This window comes from Egretta garzetta, unplaced genomic scaffold, assembly GCF_000687185.1.
Source record: "Egretta garzetta isolate BGI_Z169 unplaced genomic scaffold, ASM68718v1 scaffold139, whole genome shotgun sequence".
Lineage (NCBI taxonomy): Eukaryota > Metazoa > Chordata > Aves > Pelecaniformes > Ardeidae > Egretta > Egretta garzetta.
In genome coordinates, this window is record NW_009260832.1 from 1,468,532 (window position 1) to 1,489,297 (window position 20,766).

Genomic DNA, 20,766 nt, shown 5'->3' on the forward strand with positions numbered 1-20,766 from the left:
GCTAGGAACAGGAGCAGAAAGTACATGAAGCTATTTACTGAAAAAAGGTTGCAGGGATTATAAAGCTCATTGCTGTGACCATTACCATTCTCCAGGTTTTCACTGCTTTCATAGCAGCCAGAATCCCGAGGAGAGCATCCGGTTAGGCCTTGGCCTTCAATGAGAAGTTTCTCCTGAGATCCTGACTGGTCGCTGTTACCTAGAGGATGCGAGAATACAATGAAAAACAGGCAAACAGAAAATCCATCTGAACTTCTCAATCTTCCATTTCCAGCACCATTACCTTGTGTGTCTAAAGAAGGGCAACAAGGCTGGTGAGGGGTCTAGAGCACAAATCTTATGAAGAGCAGCTGAGGGAACTGGGGGTGTTTAGCCTGGCAAAAAGGAGGCTGAGGGGAGACCTTATTGCCCTCTACAACTGCCTGACAGGAGGGTGTAGTGAGGTGGGTGTTGGTCTCTTCTCCCAAGTAACAAGCAACAGGACGAGAGGAAATGGCCTCAAGTTGCACCAGGGGAGGTTTAGATTGGACATTAGGAAAAATTTAATCACTGAAAGGGTTGTCAAGCATTGGAACAGGCTGCCCAGGGAAGTGGTCGAGTCCCCATCCCTGGAAGTGGTCGAGTCCCCATCCCTGGAGCTATTTAAAAGACGTGTAGATGTGATGCTTAGGGACATGGTTTAGTGGTGGACTTGGCAGGGTTAGGTTAACGGTTGGACTTGATGATCTTAAAGGTCTTTTCCAACCAAAATGATTCTCTGATTCTCTGATCTGCCCTGTTGTATTAATTGTATCAGATCATTGGTTTAGAAAAGAGTGAGCTTCAGGAACAGCCATCATAAATGTTGGAAACATTCATCCCCTTTGGAATTAGCAACAGCCTCATGAGTGTGAGGGAGCAGTATGGTACATAATGAAAGCAGAATGGACTGCGTGTGTGCCTCAGCTGCCTTGGGGCCAAGTTCTGCAACCTACAAACATGAAAATTTATTTAAAATTATGGTGTCAAAGTTCTTTTTAAGACTTAAAAAAAACCCCAACACCCAAAACAAAAGCAAAAAGCACAGAAAAGAACCAAATCACGTAAAAAAGAATAAAATCCTAACCCTGATCTACTTTCCAGAAGGGACCAAGAAGAAGGATCAGGAGTGGGGCTGGCAAAGTTAGATACTCTCCCCTAACGAGGAGGGGAAGGCACAAGGGAGAGACTAGTGGTAAAAATTCTTCCCTCCTTTCTTGGCCTGTGCAGAGAGCCCACACTCAAGTGTGGTCCATCCAGGCTGCATAGGCTGGATTCCAGGAATTTACCCGGAATGCTTGGTCAGCTATCATATTTTGTAAAGAAACTAAATCTGGAGCTGAAGATACAGAAAGCCAACTTCATGATGCAAGGATACAGTTTATGCTGTGTTTTTTTTCCCCTGCAATAAAATGTCAGAAATGGCTATTCCAATTCCTATTCTCAGCACATGAAAGGTAATTATGGGGTGGAACTAAGTGCTGTTGCCCCTCCCAGGTTCCAGCTGTCTCATCCCCACTTCTCTTTCTCCTCGTCACTCTGACTTGGAATTGGAATTTATACTTTCCAGCTACCACATCACATAGTTACTCAAGTTTTCAAACCAAAATTGAAGGTCCCTAAAGAAAAATTATTACTTCAGGGAAGTAAACATTCTAACCAGGTCTGCAAATAATTAAGAGAATCTCATATTAGGTGACAAAAAGCTACTCTGATACAAGTGAAAATCTAATTCTGCAACTGCATTTTTATTGTGGGGTAGAGGGTGGAGAAAGTGTGGATGCCTCTTTGGGAAGGGAAATGAACAAGAAAGCTACATGTCAGTGAAAGCTCAGGCCACACAGCACTGTCTAGAGATACTAATCACGCTTCTCTCTCTATAACAGAATTAAGCATTGGCCACTTAATAAGCAGCTGTTTAAATTGTTGCAGTTTAAGCTTAAACATGGGATTTTGCACAGAAGCGGCTGAGAAAGCCCTCACACCATCCATTCCACTGGTTCTGCTCAGTGGGATATTAAATTTCTGCTGACATTTAGGGACGAAGGGGAGATTCAGTACTGTTTTAGGTTGCTGCAACTAGGTATTGAGCGCATCTAAATTCCTGTCTTGAGCTACACTTGCTTTTAAAATTATTCTACTCTACCATGACTGCTGCATGGATGGTACAGCCCTGCTTCCTCCTGTGTGGCAAAGACACCATCAAATTTGACTGCCATGACTTACTCTGCTTTCCCTCATCTTTGCAAGCACTTGCCTGAGACCATCTGTATAACGGGCAGAATTGCATTGCTGCACCTTAGATAGCTGGGTGACTGTCTTTCACTCTTTGCACTGATACACTTTCTCCCGTTGAGAATCACTGTGTTGTCATGTGTACAACCTGAAGCTACCTGTACAGCCCTGCAATTCACAGTCCAAGACTGTGAATGCATGTGCACGTAAAATAAGAGAAAGTTTAATTCATGTTACCCTTCCCCACAGCCCTCTGAGCTTTCATCTTTTTCTTACCCTTGATAACCTCAATCTCTTCCCTCTAGCCTAGAAGCTTCTTCTTTCCTATTCTCCATGCCTTGGCTTCTTATTTTGAGTAGGTAATCTCAGGATTTATTCCTGAACATCAATATTCTAAAAGGTATATGGTTGACATCACTCGAGTAAGTTGGGTATCAGGGCTTACATGAACAAAAGGATTCTGGCAGAACAAATGCAAGTCTTAAGTCACTCCTCAAAAATCTACATGTTTTTACACAGGATTACCCTGGAAATAACTAGATTAGGAAAAAAAAAAAAAAAAAAAAGATCAAAATCCTGGAACCAGTCTTCCACTTTAAAAACCTCACAAGGTTCTTGGCAGAGCTCTAGTAAAACTGAAAACCTCAAACATCCCACGTACTATCATACTCCTGTAGAAGTTCCACTGCTGTGAGGAGAACAGCTCTGTGCTCAGGATCTCGGATGTTCAGTTCATCCAAATCTTCTTCTTCTAAAAGCTTAAAGGTATCCAGATCTTCATAACCATTGAACAGAAAAGTGGGCATGTGTTCCTGCATAAAAAGAATTAAAAAAAAAAAAAAAAAAAGAAAAAAAAAAAGATCTGTGAGACAATGTATTTATTCAACTTCTTTTGTCAATAAAGATACCAGAAGAGATTTTTCACAACCAGGGGAAAAAGCAGTAGTTTAGCAAATGCAAACCACTGTATAACAGCAAAATTATAGGATTATAGGTTGTATAAACATTGCTCAGAGTTCAAGGAGGTAGCTGTGCCAGAACTAGAATGCTGCACATATTTTTGTGTTTGGAATGCACTGTATTAAATGGCCTGGGTAGCATGCTACCCGGGTACACAATATGGCACAGCTCTGTAGGAAGGGAGAAGTACAGAGGGTGAACGACAGCTGCACCAGTTTATCCCTAGCTCTTCTGAACAGAAACATGGAAAAAAACTTCCTCTTTAAAGACAGGGTAACTATTGTTATTTTACACTTTTTGCTTGCTTTTGAAGTGTGTTAGCTAGTAGCCATACCATGCAATGATTTACGGTCACTGAGGGCATACAACTTGCAGCCTGCAGCACTTCATCAAGCCTGGCAGGCCGTTCTGCCTGGCCTCAGCTATTTTCACTCTGCAGCTAAGACCCGATTCTGCTAAGCAGTGTCATGATCCTTAGGATTATGAATCTGGTGTTCAGCTCTCACAACTAACAACTCCAAAGGTGTGGCCCCCTTTCCACAAGCCGAACTGAAGGGTAAACAGAATTTGGACCTTTAAGTTGATGCGATCCAAGAGATCCTCAACTGATTTGGGCTGGGGCGGTCTGCTTTTCCGACGTCGCCTGGTGGGCCGCTTCGGCTTCTCTTCCTCTTCATTTAACACGTCCACATAGATAAATTTGAAAGTGCCAACTTTGTTGTTCAACAGGCCCATCCAAGTGCCCATGGGGGGTTTGCTGATTATATCAATGATGTCACCTTTCTACAGAACAAAGAAGCAAGAAAGTCATCTAGGAATGTTTTCTGATGGATATTCAAGCAAACACACCCACTTTGCCTTAGATTTTCATATACGTAGAATGGACAACACTTTAGTTTTCAAAAGGTTAACCCAAGCTCTTGCAAAAACATCTGATTATGCTTGTTTTACAAATGGAAGAAAAGGAAATTAAGTAACATGCCTAAGACCACACAGCAAGTCAACAAAAGAACCTGATATGGACCCCAACTGTCCAGACTCACAAGCCTGCTTACACCCCAATAATGCATCACTGCTGCTTTGTACAAAGCTGTGCAACTACCTGAAACTGGTGCGAGTAAGAACACGCTCAGCATACATGGGCATAATCTCACATCAGATCTCCTGAGGAAGCAAGGCGTATGCAGAAGGAACTGTGCAACACTTGCTTTTCCTAATGTGCTCCTGACCATAAGAAAGAAATGGTCGCACAACTGCTTTTGTATCCTTAAAGAGATTACCTTATGTACATCTGCTTTAACAGGAATTAGCTGCCGACAGAATTTTAAGTAATGAATGTAAGGAGTCAGATAGTTTGAATTGAATACAGCACAACTAAAAATAATAAAAGCTGATACCCAGAAAAATTAAAGAGGGGTGACAACTCACAGTCAGCAAAGTAATTCAATATTAGCTTAAAACAAGTTTTATTAACTGAAATGCCTTTAAAAGACACTCTGTGTAGGTGGATCCACATTTCTTCCAAGGATTTTGAAAATTTTCCCATTGATGTATTAATTCATTGTGGCAGACAAAGTATCTTTCCAATCTTTCCAACAAAATGGAAATGAATTTGTGGCACATTTTTATTTTTCCAGAAAGGGAATATGCGAGTGTCTTTCCCTGGATGTGGAGAAATGCTAATACTTACTTATGTTCTATAACATTTTGTTATAATTTAAGCAAATCTTAAATATACCAAAATCAGACAGGCTAAAGGGCTTCAAAAAGCACATGTAAACTCATTACAAGACTAAGAATTGTAGAGTTCTTGCAAAGAGCTCTTAATTAAGAATTTTGCCAAAATCAGTGTAGAACCCCTTAAAAAACAGACATAGCTGGTACCTTGAGCTTCAGAGAATCTGTATCATATGGACTTGGAGTAAAATCAGTGTGAACCCTGGCTCTTCCACAAAAAGGTCCTCTGTAAGGAGGCTCTTCATCATCACCATCTTCTGATTTCACACTCTCCCTGTTGCTGGTTGAGGAATCTGTTGTGCTCACTGTCTGACCACCTGTGTGAGAGACATAGTAGCAGTCCACAGGAAAGAATCCCTTTGTGAAGAAGGTTCAGAAACAAACAAAGGCAAGACAGAAAGAGCGTCATCTTTCTGCAAAACCTGGTAATCAACGTTAAAAGTCCTTCAATGCTGCTATTTCTTATACACACATGTGAAGGGAGAGTTAGTGAATTTACTTTGCTCTCCTGTTCTACCAAATTCAGCTCCTCAATATTTAACTGAGAAGCTGTTTAACTAGTGTCTCATCTATGGTACATCACAGGAGATGTCATCTTTCTCAGAAGTTTTGCCCACAAAAAAGCATAGCAGTGTGAGGAGAAAAACCTCTGGAATCCTGCATGAGGGTTCCAGAATCCCCCTCATGTCTAGAAATTTTGTTTTATGTCAACACTTTGTATTGATATTAACAAAAAAAGGAAAAAAGAAAAAAAGAGATGATTTTCAGAACACACTTTCAGTCATTTAAAAATGGAGCTTGCTCTTCAGTTTTTTTTCCCCCAATATGTTCTTGGTTGCTATTAGTCAGTAATCCACAGTGAAGCAAGTTCACACCATCTGTGTCCCACTTAAGCTCTGTTTTGTGTAGAGACAATCTTAACCAGAGAAGTTTTAAATAATACTACTCTAACCAGTTAATGAGAGAACCTCAAGTTCTCTCTCGAGGCAGGGTGGGAAGCCCATCAGGGGTGCCCAGGAGAAATCTAGTGTAAAGACAAGCCTGCTTAGTACCGTCCAAGGATTGTAATTGTCACTCCAATAATTTATATTATAATAGGAGGACCCAGCAGACCCAGTCAGAAAGCAGGATTTCACTTTTTAGGGCTCTATATAAACACAAAGCAAAAAAATATCGTCTCTGCACCAAAGAGCTTATGGTTCTTTGTAAACCCTTAATGACTAACCCATCAGCCTTTCTACTTTTTAACCACTGCTTCTGCCTTGACTTTCTCTGATTCTGCTTACTGTGGAGATCTCTGCTCCCTGAAGCCACAGAAATGGAAAAACGCAATTACAACCAAACTTACTCATTGAGCTCTGACCACTTAAGGAACTCCTCAGGCTCTCTACTGAGCCACCGGCTTTCAGCTTGGGTTTGTCCAGGGAGTCAGTGTCTGGCGGTGGTGACTGCGGAGAACCCGGCATGACCCCAGGGCTGGACTCCTGAAAGGGATTGAACCATTTCAGTTTGGAAAATGAACATAGGCACTGACAGGAGCTGCTCGTTCATCTCCAAGGAAAGAGATTCTGTTTTCCTGCTCTTTACCAGGCATGATGAAACCCTCTACGTTTATCTACTTATTTTTGTGGTACTCAACTGTGGCAGAACCCCCACTTTATTAGGCATGATAGCGGGGACAGGAGCAAACAGTCCAGTCTGAAAAAGCCAGTGTTGCAAGTAGCAAGAAACATTACACAAAACTCCCAACTCAAAAGTTGTAATGACATATGGTATTTTTGCCAGCAGTACTCGCAAAACAGCCAACGCCAAATTCAGCTTTTTGAATCAGGATTTTGTACAAAGATGAATACAAACAAATCAGACAATGCAAGTGAGACACACAGCAACATACAATTTTTTTTTTTGCAGTGAATTGTTGATACCTTTGCTCCTCTACCTTGAAGAAAAAGAATTAACCAGAAAATGCAGCCTGTGCATAGTATAAATACTCATAAGCATAAATGCATAAATATAAAAAGATTTTGCTACATGTGCAATAGGTGAGGCAATTTTTCTTTTCATTCAGTCAAGCATTACAGGAAATCAAAAACGGTCTTTACTAAATTGAAATTCTGTCAGCCTCTGTGAATCACAGTTAGAGCAAAGCAGCAGATACTTGTGGCCAGAATAGCTTTTGCTTGTTTTTTTGAATGCAGAGATACTGGCACATAGTTTGAGTCATGATGCCAGAAAGGTACAAATATTCTAAAACAACTGTGCCAAAAAATTTGAAAACAAAAAGAACTGTAGCTTGCATACAAGAAGACTTTTTGTGGAGATGTGTGGTCATAAAGCTTTCAGATGAAAGCTATTATTTGCATGCTGCAGAACAATCAGAAAAAAAAGTCATCCCAGCATATGACTTCAGAGGTCAAGTCAATCTTAGAGAGAGCTAGAGAGCAGAAGTATTGCTAACTCATTGTAAACCGATGTCTCAGAGTACCCCTTTCTTAGGCACACTTTGCAGAGGGGCACTGGAAGGCCAGTCAGACACCAAAGCATCTTCTTATCAACATCAAATCATGTTAGACCTTAAAAGGTTTTAACTGTAAGTTTACATTAAATAACCGTAACTGTAGTGCTGCCCCTGGTTATGAATAAGTATGGCTGATAGTCCTACAGGAAAGGGATTCTCATGTTGCAAAGCACTGCATAAAAACGGTCACTTTTCTGCCTCTCTATGCTGCCTCCAGATTTTGCAGTTTGGGGTTGCTGTTTTGAATCTTATGGACTGCTCCTTTTACAGGCACCGACGCTTTGCATTAATACCAAAAAGCAGATGACTCCCTTTCCATTTCCATTTCTCTGGGGCTGCAAGCATCCCCGGCGGTCCCGCGGCCGGTGGGAGGCCACTTGGGGGCGATGTCTGCCGGAGAGCTCTGCTCTCCCGGAGGCTTTCTAAGCTTCTTACACATTTCCAGCGGCAAGATTGGCTTTAAACAAATGTGGAAGGTTTTTTGACACCCCATCAAAGCAAGGACCCAGAGTATACCAAAAGGGAAAAAGACAGCAATTGTTCCTAAGGCCACTGAAATCAAAAGCCTAATTTACAACTAATGTACTTCAGGCCTGCCTTTAAGAATAAGCTATACAAATCTGTAATGAAAAAATAATAGGAAAATCTTCTGTGGGATGCCTCTTTCCGACTACACGGTGACATCTGCTTTAATGGGCTGCTGCAGAGGGCAAGCTGTGATGGGGAAAAGATCTGTAATAGCAGAGAGAAACTGCGTACGTGAAGTTATGCTGGGAATTTAAACTAAGATGTAAATTGCAGATTAAATATATTACTGTGACCCTGAGTCACAGAGCAGTTCCCTTAATAAATAATGATGATGGATAAAGAAATGGAAATACAGAGTGAGATGTGTAATGTCATCAAACCACAGGCTTCTGCTGATGAGCTACTTGAACGAAAATCTGAAAACACATTTTCACGGTTTGGCATCTATAGGAAGCTATTTCACAGTGAGGGATTTTATAAGAACATAGGAATAAGCCACAGCGCATAGTCTTGTTAGAAATTTCTTCAGAGATGCCTTGAAGCGTGGGAATCAATACTGATTATCACTTCTAGACTATTAAGTGGATTCCAATGCAGACCTTACATACCTGCTCAGACAGAGAGCTGCTGTATTTTTTAGACATCCTTTTCTTCATGGTTTCTTTTACAGACTTCACCTTTTTGCCCAGTGATATACGGGAGGCAGAGGGTGATTTGATCACTTCTTTATAAACAAAGTCTCCTTCCTTGCCCTGCAAAATAAAACAGGGTTTAAGTCTATAAAATACAAGAACCATTTTTCTCCTCCATCGGCAGTCATTGCAGAGGGATCCAGGCAGATGCAGGACAGCAGCATGGTGTCCTGCTACTGCTCTATATTCACTGTCGAGACTTTGTGCAAACCACTGTAGCCGTCCACTGTACCTGACTCCTAAGGCCTGATTTGTAACCTTTTCTGCAGGCACTGCATGTAAGATGTGTTGGGGTCTGTTAGGATGCCTTTATCCCTTTCAGTTTCAGGTAAGTGTTTGACCTGATAGAAAACTCCATGGTTTCAGGCTAAGCCCTCTTCACAGGACATACAAAAGCAGCTGTGGTTCATGTTGGTCAATACTACACACAGTTTAACAGGAGTAAAAGTACCTCTGAGATCCTAGCCAAATATATATCTGTGCCTATATATATGGATACCTACATTTGGCTACCCAAATTTACTTTTTATTTTCAGACAGGCACTCAGTTAACATCTCTTGATGACCATCTCTGTGGTTTTACTGTGGATTGTTTATAAAAAAAGGCAGAAAAAGCCGCTAAATCCATCGACCATGGTAGAAGGTTACACTTGCACAGTTATTCTTAAGACACACAACAGGGTACTGCCAAACTAAATTAGCTGGTCCATATATAGTGGATGACAAAGGCCAGCTGCTTTGAACATGTTTAACCTTTTCTAAACCAGCTTCAGATACCTAGCATTTACTGATGCCATAAGCACACACAAAGAATTAACATGGATCAGTTGACATTTCGCCAAACTTACTTGTGTGACTCAGCCCTTATTCAGACTGTCCAGGCAGCATGTTAGACGCAGTCTTTCGTTCTACAGTGTGTCAGGAACCACAGCAAGGCAGCTCTATTAGAGCTACTACCAGCACCCTCCACTGGCAAGGGTGCACCAAAAATCACAATGCAAAAAGGACCAAAATCTGTTTGGCCAAATAGATTGAGTACTGCATTTGGTCTTTGACTTGGTTCAATAATCCTTCTGAGAACAATTTACGTAACAAACCCTAAAATAAGTGTACACTATATTCTACATAAAAGATTTATCTTTTTTCCTGAATTTATGTATGTTTGCTGCTTTACTAAGTTTCTCTGAAATTCAGCTGATAATTTCATACTTAATTTCTGTCAATTCTGTATTTTTTCCTTTACAAGTTGTTTGTGATTACAACTTCTTTTGTAACTTTTGGTCTTTTAGTAGAAATTAATGACAGCTCTTTGTATTATCTTTTTGGAAAAAAAAACCCTTCCACTTAATGGACTTAAACATTTTCAAGGAAAAAACCTTGATCTGCATACATTATTATGGTATACTGCTTCTCTCCCACTCCTGATCCTGGTAGGGAAAAATGTAACATCTAGGTCTCGCACTTCCCTATACCAAAACCAATCTGAACAAAATATGCCAAAGTATCTATGTTTAAAGACAAACACTGTATGTTCGGAAGTTAACTTTTTTACTGAGTTGAAAATTCATGAATAAAACAGCCACCCACAATTTTGGCCAATTTAGGGGTATTTTATGATGTTAAAAAAAAAGAATAATCAGAAAACCAAGAACAACCCCAAAAAACCCAGCTGACAAAAAAGAATATAATGCTGGTATATAAAATGTTTCACAATTTAGACTTGATTTAAGTGAACAGAGGAGTTATCAGACCCAATGTTGAAACAGAAAAGAAAAATGTACATGGGCAAAAGGAAAAAAAATGTTGGCAATTTCATTTAATATAATGTTCTAGCTCATTTCTGTTCTGTTATTTTTGGCCGCAGGCTGACCAATAGTAACACTGGGATCAACATGAGTAACATAAAATGGAATTAATTCTCAGGGGTAGTTTTTTTTTGGTTTTTTTTTTTTTATAAACACAAAGACCTCTGAGATCAATTGCGCAGCACCCAGCACAATGGGATCCTGGTCTATTCCAGAGCTCTTAGATACAATGAGAAAACAAATAATAAATCTCTTACATAATGACTTCCACCCAAATAACTTGCAGATCTTCAGCAAATGAAAGTTTGCCTCACCATTCCAAACAGTAAATATTTTTACCAAGGAAGTATAGCAATCATGTGTTTTGCCTGGGATGATGCTCTGAGGAAATCAGACATAAGAATAGCCCACAGATGTGCCCCCAGATCTGCGCTTTGATCACTTGTTCCTGCCTCTTTACACATATGGTATATAAATACTTTTACACACACGGATATGGGTGGGTGTGTTATTCTCAAAGCTAAGGAAGTTTGAGGTTAACGAAGATACTCTGCTTTCTTGGATCCCCAAACTGTTATTACAGACCTAAATTACACTTCAGTTTATTATAACTCCATTGCGCATGTTCATTTTATGCTATTTCAAGTCTGTGCCTTCTTGTCTTAAACTCACCATTTGGTCAGAACTGTTTCCAAGATGAAGAGAACGATTTGTCAAGTCAAATCCTCCAAAGCTACAGGTTCTCTGCAAAAAAAAAAAGGATGGATACAGTTCTATCACAATTATTAGGTCACTCAAAACATCTGTGATTTGGAGAACACCAGTGAAAACACAAATGTCTGCAAAAATGGAAACAACCAAACAAACAAAAGGATGGGAGATTATAAATCAAGAAATCTGTTATAAAGTGATTTGAGTCATTTGTCTTTTCCAGAGACAACTCCTTGGCCTAAGGTCTGCTGCTGTTGAGTCATCTATTGCCTACTCTTCTTTTTAAAAAGAAAAAAAGACTTCATGGTCTGAGGAAACTGTTGATCTTATGCATCAAGTTTTCCAGGGCGCTGGCAACTCCATCTCAGCACTCTCATCTGCCTTCATAAGTAAGTCCACGGTAGCACTGAAACAGAGAACCACCAATCTTTGAAAGTATTGAATAACCTACCTTCTGGGAGTAGCTGCATAGACTCCGTTTCCACTGAAACACAGGGAAATGCTAGAGGCCTTGTAGGGCAAGCCCTTGGTAAGAAGAGGAAAAAACCAGCCCAGCTATCCATAAGCATTGTGTCCCCAAAGACTGAGCAAGCCCTGATTCCATATTAGGTATTTACCATCACCCCTGTGGTGATATGTGGCAGCTCTTCTACTTTTGGGAGAAAGTACGCTATGTTTAGAGTGCCACAATCACCTATTGGAGTGCCTCAGTTTTGGCTGAATGCACGGATGAATTTTATCATCATGACCCTGAACAGTAAAAAGAAAATCAGCACTATGAGACTGCTTCCCTTCCAAGAGCAGGGGGCAACCAAAGTCAGTATAGTTGCATTTCCACAGCCAACTATTCTTTAACTGTGGCAGATAAATCTCTGCTAAAGCTTTGGTATCACTTGAAAAAAGACCAGCCACTTGGGGCGCTCAGAGAGAATCCAGATTTTGCTTTGCAATCCAAAAGGTAAAACCTTTGACTTCTTATTTGGCCACTGAACAACCAGCTGCACAGTAATCAAGTACCTGGCCTTGCCAGAAGTCTCCCAGGGCAATCCAGGGAAATGAAGGTATGGCAGTTACAATTTACTTGCACAACTTCAACTCTGGGCTCTGAGTGTGGGTTTCAAGACAGGCAGATGTCTATTTTAAGTATTCTCTTCAGAGATAGAGATGAGACAAACAGGAGGCAGAAGATCAACCACTTGCGAATCGTAAGTTCTTAGGGCCTGAACTACCCAACAGAATAACTTCAAAGACACCTTAAGACTCAGCTAAGCATCAGATCAGACCTACAAAGGACTGCCCAATCAGTACCATGAGTGTGTAACTGGGAGCCAGTGAAGACCCACCACCTGAGGACTACCAGTCTGCTTGAATACTCTTATTAGGAAGAAGTGAGCTCTATAAACTGTGCCACTTAATAAACAATTATACCAACTAGTTCTATTAAAGTAAACATTCTTCTTGACGGCTCACTGCTACTCAGCACACATATTAATAGCTTTTAAGAAGTTGGGAGGTTTTTATCTTTTATGTTGGGTGCTGCGTACTTACAGTGCTTGGATGACAGTTTTTGTACACACCACAACTCTACTAGAACTCAAAGCCAGTTTTGTCTAGGCCCCACACAAATTAAAGAGTGCTGTGATGCAGAATTTTTTTAAGTGTTTTTTTCCAGAAGGCAATGTGACTATGGCATAGCTTTTAAAAATTGTTTTTGGAAAGCATTTGAGACCAACCACAAGTTGGTCTTAAGACCAGTTTTAAAAGAACAGCACGTTTAGCAATGAGTAATGTTGTCCTGTGAAGAGTCCATTCTAACCAATCCTACAGTGTACGGTAATCCCAGCAATGAAGAGAGTACATCTGGAACTGCTCTGAGCAAACTTGTCTGTCAAACCAGCCAGAGCTCCTCCTAAAGCAGTCTTCTCAGAGAGCAAAGTATCTGTTGGTTAAAAGCTTCTGAATGACTGTAGCATATTAAGGATGCTTGTTGTCTTGTTATGGACCTCCCCATACATTTAACACTTAAGTTCCACCTTCAGATTCCAGTGGCGACCCTGGCAATACTGTACCAAACAAAAGGTCTGTGGATGAGGAGAGGGATATTCAATGGAATGGCCATGCAATCAAAAGTATTATCCTTTTGGGAGAAAAGAAAAACTGATGCGATTTGAAAATTTCATGCATGTCCAGGTCACTGAAACAAATATAAATGACAAAAATGAATGGCAAGGCAAGACAGAGTGACCAATTCCACTGAATACATAGGCATTGCAGTTTCCCTGAGGTTGCAGCAAACAAACATTAAGTGTTTCTAGGAAGGAGTAGCATTAGTTGAAATTTGCTGGCATTTTGTGGTTTCAGGAAGAAGTGTGTTGAAAAAGGTAGCAAGAGCAGCGTGTCTCCACCATTTATCCCATTCAAACAAGGCTGGAGAAGCATTTGACTGTGGAGTTCCTCAACAACAACAAAGCTATCCATTTCTTCTCCGTTTGTATCTCTTGTGAATTAGCAAAAGTCAGTCCAAATGGTTTTCATAATGTGACTACTATAGCGAGGCTACTTATTAGTAAAAAAAAGGGCTTTTTCCCCATCATCTGATTTTACAAAGACAGTTTTAGAGGGTATGTTTAATTATGGGGCATCTCCAGCACATATGAATATGCTCTTTTGCCTGAGATACCCCTACTGCTCAATCCACAGAAGAACAAGTAAGGTTTCTCTTATCACCATAACACACTTATGTGTCTTTTGAGTACAATGACTGTGAAGATAAACTGTACCCTGTGAGTGGCAGGGCAAGCAGTCAATGCAGAAGAAATAGTGAAGCTGCCAGGAGAGAATGTTTATGGTATTGGCTAGAAAAAACCTATCTATTTTGTGGCAAAAAGTGAACCATGAAGGCTTGGTCACCTTGTACAGGTTATTCAAGGAGACCAAGGCTGTGACTCTTACATCGAGAATACCTCACACCTGAAGAAATGAAGCAGACATCTCAAAATCTGTAGTAAAAGAGGAAGAGCTCTTTCTACTGTATTGTTCACTGGAATATCTTGATTAACACTATGGGTTCAGTGCCATTTCCACACACTGAAGCAGGCAACATATCTACATCGTCGACAACAGACTAGCTGGCTCAGCTTTGGAGATCTGGTTGGCACCAAAGGCAAGTTCCTAGGAAATTCAGCATCATGGTTAAAGGAACTGTCAAAACTGGTCATATAATCAGGAAGCAGCTTTAGATCTCTCTGGAGCGCTCAAATCACTTAATTTCCCACTGTACTGCAAAATTTCCTGTTTTGGTTACCTCTTTTTCCCTTTCCACAACGCTCTGAGGGAAGGTGCCACCTTCACCCCATGCTAAAAAGAAGGAACAGTGGCCAGGGACAGAGCAGAAGGGGCACTTCTGGCGGTGGTGAGCAGCAAGCAGGAGGGCAGTGTCTACATAATGTAAAACTCCCCATCTTTCTGCAGTGTGTGTGTAACAGAATACAGAGTGGGTGGGTGAATTGATGAGATGCAAACTGAGAAGGGGAGGGCCAATATGAAGCAATGACAGCAGGACAGAAATAGAGCACAGTTGATTGTGGATGCTCTAGTCCTCTGAAAATTTTGTTCATCTCTCGGTATCCCTTTAAGAGAGTAAGGACTCCCAAAGCATCACAAAGAACATGTTTATAGCATCTCAAAGCAAACAGCCAGGGCAGGTTTAGGTTAGACATTAGGAAAATTTTTTTCAATGAAAGGGTTCTCAATCATTGGAACGGGCTGCCCAGGGAAGCAGTCGAGTCCCCATCCCTGGAGGTATTTAAAAGACATGGAGATGTGATGCTTAGGGACATGGTTTAGTGGTGGACTTGGCAGGGTTAGGTTAACGGTTGGACTTGATGATCTCAAAAGTCTTTTCCAACCGAAACGATTCTATGATTTTATAAAGCTCCTCTCTTCACCAGTGATCTCAATTTTTGCACTAGGTGAATTTAAAAAGCAGCATTTTGTCATATTTGCTCTCTCTCATTGAGTTATTCTGTACACACAGAAACTGCAGACTCAACAAAACTCTTCTCTAATGGGATTGTATCAAACTCTTCCCTTACAGCTGAATTACAGTGCTTAAGAGTTTCTAACAGCAAGGAAAGAAGCAGCACTGAATTTTAGTTAAAAGTATAAAGCAGAAAGTGTTGACTGCAACCTCATAGAAACTGGAAGACCACCTTCATGGCAACTCTTTGACTCACAGACTTTTGGTGGATTCTCAAGAGAACCCTTTTAGTACAGCGATCCACTGTGGCAGCCCACTTCCTCTTGGCCTCCTCATCCTCCTCCAGCAGGCATCTCCTCAGGTCCTGCTTGTCGGCCTTGCTCAGGGTCCTGTCAGTAACGGGACGCACCAGCTGTGAGAGGTTGAGGTGACTGTACAGGCTTCTCTCCACCACATAGGTAATATTGAACTCGCTGACAGAAGTGCGCCCTCGTAGCCTTCTGTTTGGGAAGCCACAACCTCCACCCCCTTTCGTTTTGTGCCGCAGTAATTGTAGGTCGCAAGTTGCGGGAGATGCTCCTTTCCTAGCAGGGCGCTGGCAAAGAAAAGCTCTGGAACAGGAATAGTTAGTATCCATTTTCTTCAATCGGATCTGCTTCCTTACACTCTGAATCTCCTCCAGGGACACCAGAAGATGGTGCTTGTGCCTGTTGCTGTCATAAAAGCAAATGCTTTCTGTACTTACCCCATGGCTCAGTGAGCCGAGGCTCTTCTTCATTTCCCCATCTGTCAAGGAGCGGCAAACTTTCTGGGTCTTCTCCTCTTCTGGGTAAGAGAAAAATGTCCCAAGTTTCTTGGGAGGCTTGATAAGGCCACGGCTATCAGTTTTGCTGAAGGTCTTCACCAGCTTCCGGTTAGCTCCCCATGTATCAAGACTGCTGGATGAGGGGGAAGTAGTAAGTGAGTCCGAGTCGTCTTCTGGCTGCTTTTCGCAGGAGCTGTCAAAGTAGAATTGCTTCTTGTGAACTCCAGAGTAAAGTGCCGATCTGTCATCCAGAATAGGAGAGTTGTCAAGTGAATGCTCCTCCACACCTACAGGGGACAAAAGCAGCACAATACATATCATTGTTCTTAATTCTCTGAGATGTTTCCTTGTAAAGCCTTACTGTATTTATTTAAGATATCACCCACTTAAAACGGAATAAAACTCCTCCTGATATAAGCAGCCCAGAAACTATTTGCAAGTGGATAAATCTGAAGCAGGTCCTTCCATTTGTGAACTCAGAGTTCTGGGATGAGTTAACAGTGGACAGACGACAGCAAACTGTATGTAAACTCATTGTTATTTTAAGTTTCTCTCTTTCATTTGCAGCTAAGACCACAGATGCTCTCACTAAGAACCCCTTAAAAGCTGGAGCTGGGATCTGTTTCTCATGCTTTTCTTCTGATACTTGCATATGATGCTCAGCTCTAGTGGTATTACAACATGTCGGGAGTATACTCAGGTATTAAAAACCAAACAACTATCCCCAGGTCCAGTTTTCCGATATCCAGTGCTGCTGCAGAAAGCAGTATTTTTCTCAGAAAGTTATGGAGCTGAGCTCCAGGATGAAATTAAAATTTTTGGGTTTTTGATGGGGGAAGGGGCACCAATTTTAATCACATAGAATTTACTTAAACAGATGCAAAGAAAAATAGAAGTAGGACAAACTGTGGGTGCGCCAATTTCAACAGTGTCCTGGTAATGACAGAAACTCTTGGTTTTCACCAAATACACATTTCACAGAAAGGGAAGAAGATGTTTTGCAACGTCAAGTACTGGAGATGGGCAAACAGCCGGGTCTCCTTTTCGGAGTGGAAAGAAGGGAATAAAAGACCTGAAATTGCAATTCCTTTTCTCATTTATAATTTAAGAAACTTTTCTCTGGTATTTTTTTTTCTGAGCAAAGCATAGGCTCAGGTATTACATGCAGTAACAAGGGAAGAGTCAAACAAGAGTATACATCCTCTGAAGTCCTGCCTGAAAATTTCACAGCATTCATGGGTATGTATCAGAAACACACAGAGAAATGTGACTGTATTTATTTCTTGCCAAAATGTATTTCTTGCCTGACCCAACTCTGCCTTCATCTTTGATTGCTTCCGCAACCTTATAGCAGAGCTAAATTTGAACCATTACCAAAATTCCTATGATTTACTAAACTTGCTCATTCAATAAGAGGGGACACATTTCAAGGTGAAAGATTAGTTGCCCTGTACAGGCTTCCTGTCTCACCTTCAGTTCACTCTGTTGGCAAAACATATTTGACATATATTTGCTGAAACCTAAGATGCCATTTTACCAAGACAAAACTCACTGTGACAGTGAAGGGACAGCAGATCACATCTGACACACAACTTTCACTCTTGAGAACTTTTCTAGGGTAGGTCTGTAGATTGGAGTCGGATTTGGACACCACTTTCACTGGACTGTCCAATTTGCTCTTTTTCCCCTTAGCTTCTCAATTTGAACAGAAAATAAGACGTTCTCCTGGGACTGAATATGTGCTGATAAACAATTCTAGTCCACTGAGTAAATATGTTTTTAAACAGCTTGTAAAATATGCATTATGTGTCAACACTGTAACAGATGTTATCTGGAGTGAGTCCATGACACAAAGCCATAATGACACAGATGTAGATGTGATTTGTTTTTAAATGCTATATAAAAGTGGTGCCCAGGAATTAGGAAGCTTCAGTTATATAGCTCACTAGGAGCAGACTAACACAAAATACACACGGATTCAGATATTGGCACATTCTAGTGAGTATCAGATCATCCAGATGTATATGCAGTGTGATAACAGTGTCAACAGTAGAAATGTGGGAGAAGGATCTGGCACTAGTGTACTTTTATTTAAAAACTACAGGAACATATAAGGGAAATTTGGCAAACTTGTTCTTCTGTGAAGAAATTTTTGAGAAGGATTATGAGGAATCTTTCTTCTGGGGAACCGCACGTCAGTTTTCAAACCAAGTCTACAGTCACACTTTGTTAAAGGCTCTTGATCACTGATGAATTTATTGGAATTTTACTGATGTCACTCCATCAAATTTTATAGCTAACCCCCCAAAACCTAGCCATTTAGGATTTCACGTTACTTCACATTCATAACACAGATTCAGATAACAGCAGCAAACAGCTCAAGAACTGATCCAGTCAACTGCAGGTAACTTGGAAGGCCCAGCAGCTATCCCCAAATCTGACCACAGTATTTTTTGTGATCATGCAGAGCCCTCTGACATATCCAAATGGGAATACAGACCTCCATTATGAGGTACGGGGATGAACAGCATTTACGAAGCACTTTTAATTTGCCACATGAAAACTTGGGCTTGGGGAGAAATTAAGGAAAGAAAAGTCATAGATATCTAACTCCTAATGCAGACTTGGCTACTTAAGGGACCTTCTACTTATGTAGAAGTAATCCACATGGTTATCTAGCAATAATTGTTTTTGCTAGAGAGTTTCCCCAAGAGCCAATCTACAAAGGAACTCCAGACTGCTAGATAAAGTACAAACTCAGAGTTATAGATAGTTTATTCAGAAAAGTCTGGAGTTAAAACAGAGAAAACAGAAGACAACAGGCAGGAGATGGAGAAAGAAGGAAGCACAGCAGATGTTTTTTCTGGCGACAGTTGTTAATTCAGGTTTTTTTTGGTTGAGGGGTATGAAGGGGGTAGGGGGGCAGGGGTGGAAAACTGGAAAAAAAATCTGTAAGGGACTGGGACACTTAAGTGAAAGACTGAAGGAGAAAAGGAAATAAGGAGGTGAATCACTGTAAGAGAGGGAATAGAGAGCAAAACAGTTAAAATGCTGAAGAGAAAGTCTGGTCAAACTGCAGGAAGGCGTCTGCACACCCAGCAGCCCCTGGGCTGCTGGCTCCTGCAGCTGCTCCCACCCCTGGAGCCTCTGGCTGATTGCTCCCTGCAGCTTTTCCCAGGCCCCCAGGGTGGGAGGGGGTAGAACAGACCTCTCTGGGGTCCTTCTTTCCCCAGAGCAGGGGAAAAATAGCTCTGTTTTGTTTGTCCCATCTCACAAACCGTATTTTTGCTCCAGGTAACCCAGCTTTATGGTCACCTAAAGGTGACAAAACCTTTTCAGACCAAGACAGCTGCCCGGTCCAGAGCTCTAGGCTGGCCGTGCCTTTCCCACCAGCCAGTAACACCATCATCATGCAGGAGAGATGCAGGCTAGATTATACATCTGCCAACAGCTTCCTGCCACATCCCCAAGAAGATGCACATGTTCTCCTTAAATGCACTAGGAAGGAATCATAATATGGCTCAGCTCATTGCAAAACTGAGGGCAACTGGCATACGATCCTGGGAAGGCCACTAACATAGAGGGGTGCCCACAATTCCAGTTAGGACTCAAGCAGGACTGTGCAGAGAAGCTTCTGAGGCTCAGGCTTTGTTAATCTGAGTGCTCATAGATGGATACAGGTCATCCGGAGTTAATTCTGCAGCATGACATTCCCAGGGGCTGAACTCTGCTTCCCATTTCCCCACCCTCCTCCTCCTCCCTTCTCTCCTCCTCTCCCTTGGCAGCAAGGCTCATTCAGGAGCCAAACTGCAAACAGGCTCCCCCAGAAGTAGGAGTTAATATTACACGAGGCAATCGCTATCCCACAAGAACGTCTGATAGAGTTTCTGTACTTTTGCCACGGGATGATGCCATGTGGCACAACTGTACAACCAGTCAGCCACTACCCTCCCAAAACTAGCCAGAGTTTCACCTGTGGGCCATCTGCCCCCAGCTTGGGAGGATGGAGGGTGGCTCTGCTTACCTCCTTGCTGAGCCTGTGGGGCAGCCGGCTGGGATTGCTCCTAGTCTCATTCCCCATCCCCCAGCATGGGGCATATAACATAAACCAACTTCTAATCTCTTAAAGAGGGGCTCTCCAGCACTGCTCTGGGAATACCAGGAGATCATCAGTAACCACATCCCAGGCTGTCACTTTCCTCCCTCCACAGTCTCGGAATGCAATTACTTGGGTAAGGCATGCACCATAGACAAGGCAGTCTTTCCTACCATCCCTTAAGAACACTGCACCCCTCTCTCCCCCAGCCGTCCAACTTTCTGTCCCCTCTCAACAGAAACATGTATTCATACACACAGTTTTAACCACATGCATATGTTGCTTTTTACCTTCTGTGCTGGGTTTTTTCATTTCTTCCACTCTTATGAGTTTCTTCCTGACCCTGCGAGTAGAATTCACCAGCTTGTGCAACCTCTTAAACTTCACCGACTCTTCTGTTTCATCATCGGATTGTTCTCTTGACTGGCAAAGAAACAAAGGGAATATTAGTAAAGTAGTAGTTCCACGTCTTGCTCCTTCAAGTCAAGTTAACCCAGATCATCTGCTGCGCTGTGTCAATGCAGCTTTGTAACTGGTGTTATATTTTCAGCCCAGGTCAGACAGAAACATTTAAATTACTGAGAGTTTTCTTTTTTTCTTTTTCTTTTTCTGAAAGCGTGACATACCATTTTGATTTCTAAATCTGTGCAACGTAAGATCCTAGGCATTGAAATGCATTCCT

The 20,766-nt window shown here is 41.6% G+C and overlaps 1 protein-coding gene across 2 annotated transcripts in view; it reads right to left on the reverse strand.

Moving 5' to 3' along the window:
• Positions 1-20,766, reverse strand: part of SASH1 (SAM and SH3 domain containing 1) — a 99,045-nt gene that overhangs the window by 8,732 nt on the left and 69,547 nt on the right. The window contains exons 8-16 of one of the 2 annotated variants that reach the window (XM_035902354.1): positions 20,375-20,507; positions 15,929-16,275; positions 11,166-11,237; positions 8,605-8,748; positions 6,299-6,434; positions 5,098-5,267; positions 3,787-3,996; positions 2,915-3,065; positions 86-199 (exon numbers count right to left, since the gene is read on the reverse strand). In XM_035902354.1, the coding sequence (XP_035758247.1) occupies positions 86-199; positions 2,915-3,065; positions 3,787-3,996; positions 5,098-5,267; positions 6,299-6,434; positions 8,605-8,748; positions 11,166-11,237; positions 15,929-16,275; positions 20,375-20,507 (1,477 nt within the window). Of the gene's footprint in view, positions 1-85; positions 200-2,914; positions 3,066-3,786; positions 3,997-5,097; positions 5,268-6,298; positions 6,435-8,604; positions 8,749-11,165; positions 11,238-15,439; positions 16,276-20,374; positions 20,508-20,766 lie in introns of both variants that reach the window. The other variant, XM_035902353.1, reaches the window with a different exon arrangement.